Source organism: Lytechinus variegatus, chromosome 2, assembly GCF_018143015.1.
Source record: "Lytechinus variegatus isolate NC3 chromosome 2, Lvar_3.0, whole genome shotgun sequence".
In the NCBI taxonomy this organism is placed as follows: domain Eukaryota; kingdom Metazoa; phylum Echinodermata; class Echinoidea; order Temnopleuroida; family Toxopneustidae; genus Lytechinus; species Lytechinus variegatus.
The window spans coordinates 62,100,479-62,112,520 of record NC_054741.1 but is presented as its reverse complement, the minus strand read 5'-3'; the positions used below and the strand labels follow the sequence as shown (position 1 = coordinate 62,112,520).

Here is a 12,042-nt window from a genome sequence, read left to right as displayed (position 1 = left end):
TCAAATTTTGACGCGCGCGTACGTGCGCGTCGTGACCTTAGCATGACCTCTGTTGACATGTCCTGATGACTTGTCACCTGAACTTGATATGATGCAAATATGGATGATTTTTGATGATTAGTTGCGATGATATGATCAATCATTTAATTTCACAAAATGGCGCCTAGATGACGTCATCATGATTTGATAACCTTAAAAAGTTTCGTTTCGCATGTCCATAATGATTGCCATACATGACATGAAAATCAAGGAAATTGACAGGCCCGATATTGAGATAAAGTGGTTACTAGCTTTGGCAATAAAAATAAAGAAAATTCTGACGAATATAATAGGTGATCTGTCATATTCATGACAGACCACCTAAAAAGGGTTAAAAAAAAAAAAAAAAAAAAAAAGAGTCGAGCGAGGTTTGAACCACCAGCCCCTGCATTACCAGTCAGGTGCGTTATCCAGTCGACCACAATTCTTTTCGACGAACTGCTTGTGCAAAACGGGAAACTTATTGTCAATGTAAATTTTTCCAAGTAGAAAATTGGCATGATGACAAACCTCTAAAAATTCTAGTTTTGAGAGTAGTACAAGCTTTAAAATAAACCAATGGACATATTACCTAAAGGATACATTTTAAGCTAAAACATATTGAAAATTTGGCGAGAAAAGACCAATATTTACGGAATTAGAATGAATTTACATGAGTGTGGTGATATCATGAAACAGAAAACGTTAATTTTTAGTTCAGACGCCATCTTGATGACGTCACGGTGTTTTTAAGGGTCAAATGTGTCATGAAATCATATCTCCTATTCATACTCTATTCGAATAGGAAAAAAAAATTGGGGGTCAACGGACTCCCTGAAGAGCTACAGTGAATTTTATATAGGCATATTTTTGCCCACTTATGACTTATTTTGCGAGTTTGCACGCGCGTGCAATGCAAATTTGAATGGACGCGCATTCCGGTATTATTGGTCGTAAGAGGCTGAATGAGGTATCAAATTAATCAGAAGATCATGGACAATGGACAGACATAAAATAAATGACGACTCGAAGAGGCATAGCGATGATAGGAGCAAGAACGCGCACGCATACCTGTGCGCGCGCAAATTCTTGACATGCTCAAAATGGCCTAAAACGTACCCAAACTTGACCACGGTTGATTTGGAGAATTTTCAAATTTTGACGCGCGCGTACGTGCGCGTCGTGACCTTAGCATGACCTCTGTTGACATGTCCTGATGACTTGTCACCTGAACTTGATATGATGCAAATATGGATGATTTTTGATGATTAGTTGCGATGATATGATCAATCATTTAATTTCACAAAATGGCGCCTAGATGACGTCATCATGATTTGATAACCTTGAAAAGTTTCGTTTCGCATGTCCATAATGATTGCCATACATGACATGAAAATCAAGGAAATTGACAGGCCCGATATTGAGATAAAGTGGTTACTAGCTTTGGCAATAAAAATAAAGAAAATTCTGACGAATATAATAGGTGATCTGTCATATTCATGACAGACCACCTAAAAAGGGTTAAAAAAAAAAAAAAAAAAAAAAAGAGTCGAGCGAGGTTTGAACCACCAGCCCCTGCATTACCAGTCAGGTGCGTTATCCAGTCGACCACAATTCTTTTCGACGAACTGCTTGTGCAAAACGGGAAACTTATTGTCAATGTAAATTTTTCCAAGTAGAAAATTGGCATGATGACAAACCTCTAAAAATTCTAGTTTTGAGAGTAGTACAAGCTTTAAAATAAACCAATGGACATATTACCTAAAGGATACATTTTAAGCTAAAACATATTGAAAATTTGGCGAGAAAAGACCAATATTTACGGAATTAGAATGAATTTACATGAGTGTGGTGATATCATGAAACAGAAAACGTTAATTTTTAGTTCAGACGCCATCTTGATGACGTCACGGTGTTTTTAAGGGTCAAATGTGTCATGAAATCATATCTCCTATTCATACTCTATTCGAATAGGAAAAAAAAATTGGGGGTCAACGGACTCCCTGAAGAGCTACAGTGAATTTTATATAGGCATATTTTTGCCCACTTATGACTTATTTTGCGAGTTTGCACGCGCGTGCAATGCAAATTTGAATGGACGCGCATTCCGGTATTATTGGTCGTAAGAGGCTGAATGAGGTATCAAATTAATCAGAAGATCATGGACAATGGACAGACATAAAATAAATGACGACTCGAAGAGGCATAGCGATGATAGGAGCAAGAACGCGCACGCATACCTGTGCGCGCGCAAATTCTTGACATGCTCAAAATGGCCTAAAACGTACCCAAACTTGACCACGGTTGATTTGGAGAATTTTCAAATTTTGACGCGCGCGTACGTGCGCGTCGTGACCTTAGCATGACCTCTGTTGACATGTCCTGATGACTTGTCACCTGAACTTGATATGATGCAAATATGGATGATTTTTTATGATTAGTTGCGATGATATGATCAATCATTTAATTTCACAAAATGGCGCCTAGATGACGTCATCATGATTTGATAACCTTGAAAAGTTTCGTTTCGCATGTCCATAATGATTGCCATACATGACATGAAAATCAAGGAAATTGACAGGCCCGATATTGAGATAAAGTGGTTACTAGCTTTGGCAATAAAAATAAAGAAAATTCTGACGAATATAATAGGTGATCTGTCATATTCATGACAGACCACCTAAAAAGGGTTAAAAAAAAAAAAAAAAAAAAAAGAGTCGAGCGAGGTTTGAACCACCAGCCCCTGCATTACCAGTCAGGTGCGTTATCCAGTCGACCACAATTCTTTTCGACGAACTGCTTGTGCAAAACGGGAAACTTATTGTCAATGTAAATTTTTCCAAGTAGAAAATTGGCATGATGACAAACCTCTAAAAATTCTAGTTTTGAGAGTAGTACAAGCTTTAAAATAAACCAATGGACATATTACCTAAAGGATACATTTTAAGCTAAAACATATTGAAAATTTGGCGAGAAAAGACCAATATTTACGGAATTAGAATGAATTTACATGAGTGTGGTGATATCATGAAACAGAAAACGTTAATTTTTAGTTCAGACGCCATCTTGATGACGTCACGGTGTTTTTAAGGGTCAAATGTGTCATGAAATCATATCTCCTATTCATACTCTATTCGAATAGGAAAAAAAAATTGGGGGTCAACGGACTCCCTGAAGAGCTACAGTGAATTTTATATAGGCATATTTTTGCCCACTTATGACTTATTTTGCGAGTTTGCACGCGCGTGCAATGCAAATTTGAATGGACGCGCATTCCGGTATTATTGGTCGTAAGAGGCTGAATGAGGTATCAAATTAATCAGAAGATCATGGACAATGGACAGACATAAAATAAATGACGACTCGAAGAGGCATAGCGATGATAGGAGCAAGAACGCGCACGCATACCTGTGCGCGCGCAAATTCTTGACATGCTCAAAATGGCCTAAAACGTACCCAAACTTGACCACGGTTGATTTGGAGAATTTTCAAATTTTGACGCGCGCGTACGTGCGCGTCGTGACCTTAGCATGACCTCTGTTGACATGTCCTGATGACTTGTCACCTGAACTTGATATGATGCAAATATGGATGATTTTTTATGATTAGTTGCGATGATATGATCAATCATTTAATTTCACAAAATGGCGCCTAGATGACGTCATCATGATTTGATAACCTTGAAAAGTTTCGTTTCGCATGTCCATAATGATTGCCATACATGACATGAAAATCAAGGAAATTGACAGGCCCGATATTGAGATAAAGTGGTTACTAGCTTTGGCAATAAAAATAAAGAAAATTCTGACGAATATAATAGGTGATCTGTCATATTCATGACAGACCACCTAATTACATATTAAAAATACTCTTCAGTAGTGATATCATGGTTAATAAGTTCATTACATCCAAATAAATCCGTATCAAAATCTAAATAAAAAATCAGAATATTGCAAAACTACACAATATAGAACAAGTGGAATGCCTCTGGCCGTCTCACCTGCATCACGCGGTTCAATATAGCAGCAGTGCTGACTTTGAATACTACTCTAACTCGCACAAGATGTTCAGTGATACATGGTTACTCTATGTCCACTTTTTATGAACTAGACCAATAAACTTACAGAGATATGATGGTTATTCAACAAAAAACCCCAACATGGCCAAAGTTCATTGACCTTACATGACCTTTGACCTTGATCATGTGACCTGAAACTCGAACAGGATGTTCAGTGATACTTGATTACTCTTATGTACAAGTTTCATGAATCAGATCCATAAACTTTCAAAGTTATGATGGTAATTCAACAGATACACCCAATTCGGCCAAAGTTCAATGACCTTTGACCTTGGTCATGTGACCTGAAACGCGCACAGGATGTTCAGTGATACTTGATTACTCTAATGTCCAAGTTTAATGAACTAGACCAATAAACTTTCAAAGTTATGATGGTAATTCAACAGATACCCCGATTCGGCCAAAGTTCATTGACCCTAAATGACCTTTGACCTTAATCATGAGACCTGAAACTTGCACAAAATTTTCAGTGATGCTTGATTACTATTATGTCCAAGTTTCATGAATCAGATCCATAAACATTCAAAGTTATGATGGGAATTCAACAGATATCCCCAATTCGGCCAAAGTTCATTGACCCTAAATGACCTTTGACCTTGGTCATGTGATGTGAAACTCATGCAGGATGTTCAGTGATACTTGATTAACCTTATGTCCAAGTTTCATGAACTAGGTCCATATATTTTCTAAGTTATGATGACATTTCAAAAACTTAACCTCAGGTTAAGATTTGATGTTGACGCCGCCGCCGCCATCGCCGTCGGAAAAGCGGCGCCTATAGTCTCACTTTGCTTCGCAGGTGAGACAAAAACCTAAGGCTATCTAAGGCCTTACTCATGAAACTCTTTAATATTCTGGGCGACTTACATGTAGTCCTCTTTCCCAATTCTAACTGCAATATCAAAACATGATTGTCTCAATATCATTTGATGAACAAGAAGCATACAATCCTGAAAAAGATTATAAAAATCTTTACATACACATAGTAAATATGATACATGATTTATCATGTCCAGGAATACTGACCCCTGTAAACAGAATTGATGTATTTTGAGGGACGAAAAAGGCATATGGGATGAAAAGGAATAGTATTTACAAGTTTCTCCAATGAAATTACCATTTCGAGTATTAAAAGGGTATTTTTCCATAAACCCTGCAGTATTTCTATAAAAGAAAACTATAAAATACTGCAAAAAAGGAACATCTGAATCTCTGTTTAAAATACAGAACTCAATCTGTCACAGCAGTTGCATAGTCTTGTACACAATTATAAAAGTCAGACATTTTTTAATTCCACAGTAAAAGACTCCTATGTTCACGGGCGGATCAGGGGGGGGGGGCAAAGCCGGCCCGTGCCCCACCCCCTTTTGAGAGGCACAGTTAAAATTTGTAGTGTAAAAAAACTGCTAAAACAGAAGTGTCTCCCCCTCCCTTTTGAAAGTGAAGACTTTTTGTTTTCAAATTTTTCCTATGGAAAATGTGCCCCCCCCCTTTGGAAAATCCTGGATCCGCCCCTGCCTATGTTTATATGTAAATGAAGTTGAAATTGAATAAAAGATGCCTGCTCAACAATAGAGATATAATTCATCCCGGGTAAGAATTTTTCAAAATCTTTTTCCAGCACAGCACAAAATCGTTGATTGATATAGAATTTTGAGATCTCATTTCCAGATAAAATGTCTGACAAGTACTTTATGAAACGTACCCCAGGTTGGAATTTTTCAGAACCTTTTTCCAGCACATCATTAACTCATCGATTGATATACTTTTAGATCTCAATTCCGGTTAAACCACTTAACCTATTTGAAATTTTTGTCAGTAGAATTTTAGTATAGGATCTCACCATCAAAATTGGTAGTTATTACTTGAATTGGGTTTGTATAAAATAAGAATATTTTGTGATACAATTTACCCCAATATTTTTATGTTTTGGGGACAAATATGTCCACTAAAACATACTGTGAAATGAGTCATCATCTTGCAAAAAGGGACCCACATGATCATAACAACAATTTAAAACTACTAAATTTCTGTGGTAAATTCTAATATTTTGGAAAGCATTCCCTTGCTTACATCAAAATACAGACAAAATAGAATTGTAAAATATCTCTATTCATGAGATTGAAAGGCCACTTTTGCATTTTACTAGTTTCCTTTTACATAAAGGCTGGTGTACAATATCAGAGTCCTTGAAATTTAAGAATCTACTTCACTTCAACCTTAAAATACTGAGTTTAATCCTATGGATTAAACTCTGGAACTTTCTATGATTTTGGTAATGATTAACTGGTCCAGAAGCCAGAATAGATAGCTTAAGATGTGATGCATCTTTTGTGATGCAACTTCTTTTATGTTGGTAAAAATATTGTGATACACTTATGCAAAAATACACCTTCTCTCACATGCATATGTGCAAAACAGAATTTTTTCAAAATAAAAGAGTCACAGAAAGTTTGTGACAAATCTTAAGCTCCCTATAAAGTGACTCCACTGGTTAAAACCTGAAAAATAATCCTAAAGCACCGCATATGATCTCTGCTCTTGGGGATTCAGCGGTGCGCGTTCATCTTCCGAAGAGGTCTCATGGCGTCTGTCGACATACCTCACCCGCAAGTAATACAGCAGCTTCACCAACCCATGCACAAGCAACACTGCTATAACAATGCCAAAAATAGTTGCCACAGCGATTCCCGGTGCATTCTCAAAGTCGATGATGGGGTATATGTATGGGTTCCCATAGGGGTCCGTCCCACCTGCAGCCCAGTAGATGATAGCGAAGATGCCATAGGTGAAAAGGTAGAGGGCGGGATAGAGGACATGGAGGTATTGGATGGTGACCTTTGTGATGAAGAGGTCAAGGAGACAAAAGATGCTTGTAAAGAGGTGGATGCTCATGTCTAGGTAGAGAGGTGGTTTCTCAGGATCTGGTATCATCGGCCGGAGGATAGGCCAGTACACAAGAGTTACAATCAGACAGGACGTTATTGCAATGTTGAAGAGGAGCCACTGCAGCTGATGACGGATTCTGTGAACTAAAAAAAAAAAAAAAGAGCGTAGAAGTGTGTATCTATCCTATATATTTGGATATCCGATTTACAAGTGTTCAGTAGTTGTCGTTAGCACTTCCTGATACCATACAGAAAAAAAAAGTATCAAAAGTAAGGGTTCAGAAACTTGCAACTCTCATGGTATCGCTATTAATATGCTTGAGCCTTAGTCATATCGATTATTTTATTATTTCGTAAACTGGTGTTCGAAGGCACTGCATTGATCTAATATCAAGGCATTTTGCCCCCCCCTCCACCAGGCACTGCTCTGCGCTGTGGAGCTATGCTGCGGCGTTATTGCCTGAGCTAGCGCTGCGCAAGTAAGCTGACAGAGCAACGATTGTTTGCATTTTTCAAGATTACAAAACAACATAGAGCAAAGAAACTGCTGTCAGTATTTCTCCCAAAATAATCTATACCAAAACCGGAGAAAATAAAATACAAAATCAAGAAACTTACACTTGTCATTAGAACCACCTACTCCTCTGTTATCCAATACAAAGTTGAGGAGAACGTTAATGGTAGCTGTGCAGAAATAGAATGTGGTAAGCATGTACGTCCAATCGGTCAGATAGATAAGGAATTTGACACCAAAGACTCCTTGGCTGGAAAAATATATGAAGAAGATGAGAAACCCAAAGAAATAGCCACCGACGACAAAGCGGTAGAAGCAATAGATGAAAAACGGCATACCATCCTAGAAATGAAAGAAGTTACAATTACATGTAGGCCTAAATAAAGGTAAAAAAAAATAGGCTCTTTGTTACAAAAGCTGTTATAGCCAAGAAAGTTCTATTCATTCAATTGCTACAATGATAAGCCCCCCCCCCAAAAAAAAAGCATTGTGTCTACAAAGCCAGCTAGATATTCCACTGTTTGTATCTATTCAACATGTGAATCAAAGTTTCCATATCTTGGCACCCATTTACATCTACATTCCTTTGAATAATTTCATTGTGCTTGTTGGCAGCTAGATTCCCATTAAAATACAGGACAGTTTGGCACCTCGCTTCTACAAAATTCAACAAAATTACCTCAAGAAATATCTTATAAAACAAAGAAACACACACAAACAAAATGAAAGAAGGCTTTTTCCCCTCATCAAACAAGCCACTGGCTAAGCACTAAGCTTGCTTTTCAGTATCACGAAAACAAATTCTGTTTTAAGCAGATACAAACCAATAGCGCCATCTCGATTCAACTACTCATACCTGGCCAGCGTTTTGACCCATAATGCTAATGAAGTCTAGTAATATAGACCCACTTGAATGATAACATGTTAATCTGAAACTAGTCAATACATTTTTTACCGCAATGATTATGTTACCAAGTAGCAAAACAATTACTTTTCCTCTCTAAACATTTTAGTTTCTCTATACAAAATACAATTACAGGTCAATTCATTCTCTGTAGTAATATAGATATCTGAAAAAGTATATTTTAAGACTTTGTATTTATACCGCACAGTCAATGAGAGACCATACACAGTTCACTCCCCCTTTAAATGTGCCTTAGCATGTAACCCTACCTGGCAGCAACTGACATCACTTAGTTTGTTGCAAGTCAACTTGAAGTCCGCCACCTTGCACATGCAACATTGTCTACCACGTCGTTCATCGACAACATAGTTTCCAGTTTCTTCACTCATGTCTCTGCTCAGTCTGTTCTTCTTTTTACCGTGACTTATTTACTGGTAGCTGTAACATCAATAAGTCAAAATAACATGTTAGCAAACTACATGTATCAAAAGTAAGGTTCAAATAGAGGAGTGATAAAACTAACAAATTTGAAATTTGATAACTCCTAAAGACCTAATGAATTTGAATAGACTTATTCTATGGCAAATTTCTTCAGACGCGTACGTCGGTTAACGTTGGCGAAGAACAATAGGAAGCAAGATGGCGGCGTAAACATCGGGCAAGTCTCTTCCGTCTTTTCACAATATTTTTCTCATTTTTTTTTATGAATTCTTGTTAAAAAAATAACAACAAGAGTGTAGAAATGTAAATGAATACTCTCTAGAAGCCTCCTGGCTAGATTAATGAGGGAATGGAGGGGGGTTAAAAGTTAGATCTCCTAATTTGTTTAACTGTAACGTAGTCGTAGAGTGGAGCCGGAGGGGAAATGGACTGGTGTCATTGGTGCTAGTCTTTCCAATTCCCTTAAGTTTTTTCTGCCGTGGAATTCACTCTTTCTTTGTTTGAAATACGTTGGCAAGTGGCATGCAACTTACTCGTGAGTAGTGTGTTCCCTGATTTGCATTATCGTCACAGCACTCAGCTCAGCAGCATCCGTCGCCGGGCGGAGATACATTAACTAGTAGTCGCTAGTCGTCAGCTCGGCCTGGCCTGGCTCTGGCCTGGCCCCGAGATCAAAATGCCAGAATAAACGGAGCTGCGCTGAGAGTGAGACTGACGCCGGGGCCTAGGGGGAGATTAGAGTGAGTACACGGTACCGCCTTCTGCCTGGTCTGCTGCCGGGCTGCCGAGCTGTCCGAAATTATTATTTTTTCTTTCATAAGCCGGAAATTACCCTGCCGTGTATAATAAAATTATTTAATACTTCGCAGGCCTGATTTGATAACATGAGATTGTAAAATTCCTAGCCCGATTCTGATTTTGATCCGATTCCGATCGAAGTCACGAGACCGAGATGATTATGGCAAGCCGTATTGTCTCTGCTCTGGTTTTATTCACTGAACTTTTTTTTCATTTTTTTTTGGGGGGGGGGTCTATTTTTATGGGGTGTTGTAAATTGGTCCAATAAGTAAAATAGCCACTTCGTTCATTTTTATTACTAATTTGTCATAGCCAATTGGTCTGCATTTTTGTTTAATGATATGCCACTTCATTTTGTCGGTATTCTTTAACCCGGTGTAAAATGGAGAATAAGAATTGATAAATTAAATTCATAAAAGGAAATATAACCAATAACCACAAAGTATGGAAGCTTAAAAGTGCCACCGAGATGTTGAGATAATTATCTTGGGAAGTCGACATCTTGATAGCAAAAGATAAGATGACGAGATCCTGGATCTCATCATGTCGACATCTTTTAGAAGAGATGATGAGATGACAAGATCCCAGATCTCATCATGTCAACATCTTTTAGAAGAGATGATGAGATGACAAGATCCCGGATCTCATCATGTTGACATCTTTTAGAAGAGATGATGAGATGACAAGATCCCGGATCTCGTCATGTCGTCATCTTTTAGAAGAGATGGTCAGATGACAAGATCTTCGATCCATGATCATGTCATCTAATCATCTCTTCTACAAGATGTCAACATGATGAGATCCAAGATCTCGTCATCTCATCATCTCTTCTAAAAGATGTTGACATGATGAGTTCCGGGATCTTGTCATCTCATCATCTCTTCTACAAGATGTCAACATGATGAGATCCGGGATCTTGTCAACTCATCATCTCTTCTTAAAGATGTTGACATGATGAGATCCGGGATCTTGTCATCTCATCATCTCTTCTAAAAGATGTTGACATGATGAGATTCGGGATCTTGTCATCTTATCTTTTGCTATCAAGATGTCGACTTCCCGAGATAATTATCTCAACATCTCGGTGGCACTTTTAAGCTTCCATAACAAAGAGTCCACAAACTGGCTTATTTTCATTTTCAATTCAGGCTTTCTAGTACGATGCCAACACTTGAAATTTCAGTCCGCACATCTCTTGCTGGTGTACAGATGTCGCGCATATAAATCGGGGGCCATGGTCGCGATTAGCTCCAAAAACGTTTCTTAAACTAAGGAAGGAGAAAACAAAGAAGGGGCTAAGAAAAAAGGTGAAATGTGCCTTTTTCAAACTGCAACAAAATAGATTATTATTTTTGCTTCGCTCACTTGCAGCTTTTTATAAATTGTGCCCTTTAACGAAAGAGAATGTATAGAATTGCCGGGGCGGGGGGAGAGAATTATAGGGAGGGTGAGAGAATATGCATTCATGCAGGACCTACTGATCTGTCGGCCTAGTATATGCAGGACACATGTTATGAGTTACATATGTTTATATAACTCTTTGTGAGTTACTCATCCTCGCGCAATGTATTTTGGACAGACCTGAGTAAAAGATCATGCACATGAATGATTAGCTTTAAGAAGATTCATCAGACAAAATAATTGTGTATCAAATTATGAATGATGACATTAATTTTTAAATTTAAGCGGTCTTAATCTGGAGATACTGGGCTGCATATTTTGAATTTCATTTTAATTCATAGGCCAACATGGTTTTTCCCCAGGTTGGAAAATGATAAGTTTTGTAGTGAAAAATAAGATAAGTTCTATCAGCAAACTAAAAATCAATCATCAAACCAAATGTACGTGAAACTGAAGTAAAAATGCAAATAAACAGAACTGCAACCGAAGTCTGGTAGTGCACTGTTTTCTGCATGGGCTACCTTGCCTCAGCTAAACTAGGTATCACAAATTAATTTACATAAATATTTAAATCAAGTAGAGTCAACCAATCAAAATAAAATGAATGGAAGGATCGAACTAACATGTAAGAACCCAATTCAGAAGATAATTCAATAAGGAATGATATGAAGATGATAAAGGATATCTGGGTGATTGTGTAATAGGCATATGAGTAGAAACTAAGAAGTCAGGTGGGGATGGAATGAGTGGAACATCTGAAGAGAGAATAGAGAAGGAAAGATGACAAAAGAGAATCAGAGGAAAGGCATTCGGAGTAGAATGAATGACAACTGAATATCATTAAACTAAAAAAAAAGTTCACGGACTGCAAGGACATGCATGCAGAACTGAAAAGAAAGGCAAATGAACTCAAGTCTATATCCCGGGTCTATATAGACGGAACAGAAATGTAAAACAGCTGAAGAAAACACAAGTTAAAGGAGATAAACAAAATAGGAAA

At 37.8% G+C, this 12,042-nt stretch overlaps 1 protein-coding gene across 1 annotated transcript; it reads right to left on the bottom strand.

The window, feature by feature from the left end:
• Positions 1–6,457: 6,457 nt before the first annotated feature.
• On the bottom strand, positions 6,458–9,809 carry LOC121408561 (protein rolling stone-like). The gene is made up of 4 exons (XM_041600073.1): positions 9,377–9,809; positions 8,672–8,840; positions 7,603–7,840; positions 6,458–7,128 (listed from the first exon to the last, which is right to left on the bottom strand). Exons 2-4 carry the CDS (start codon positions 8,789–8,791, stop codon positions 6,611–6,613), a joined length of 876 nt encoding a protein of 291 aa, XP_041456007.1. The 5' UTR covers positions 8,792–8,840; positions 9,377–9,809; the 3' UTR covers positions 6,458–6,610.
• Between the last annotated feature and the right edge of the window lie 2,233 nt (positions 9,810–12,042).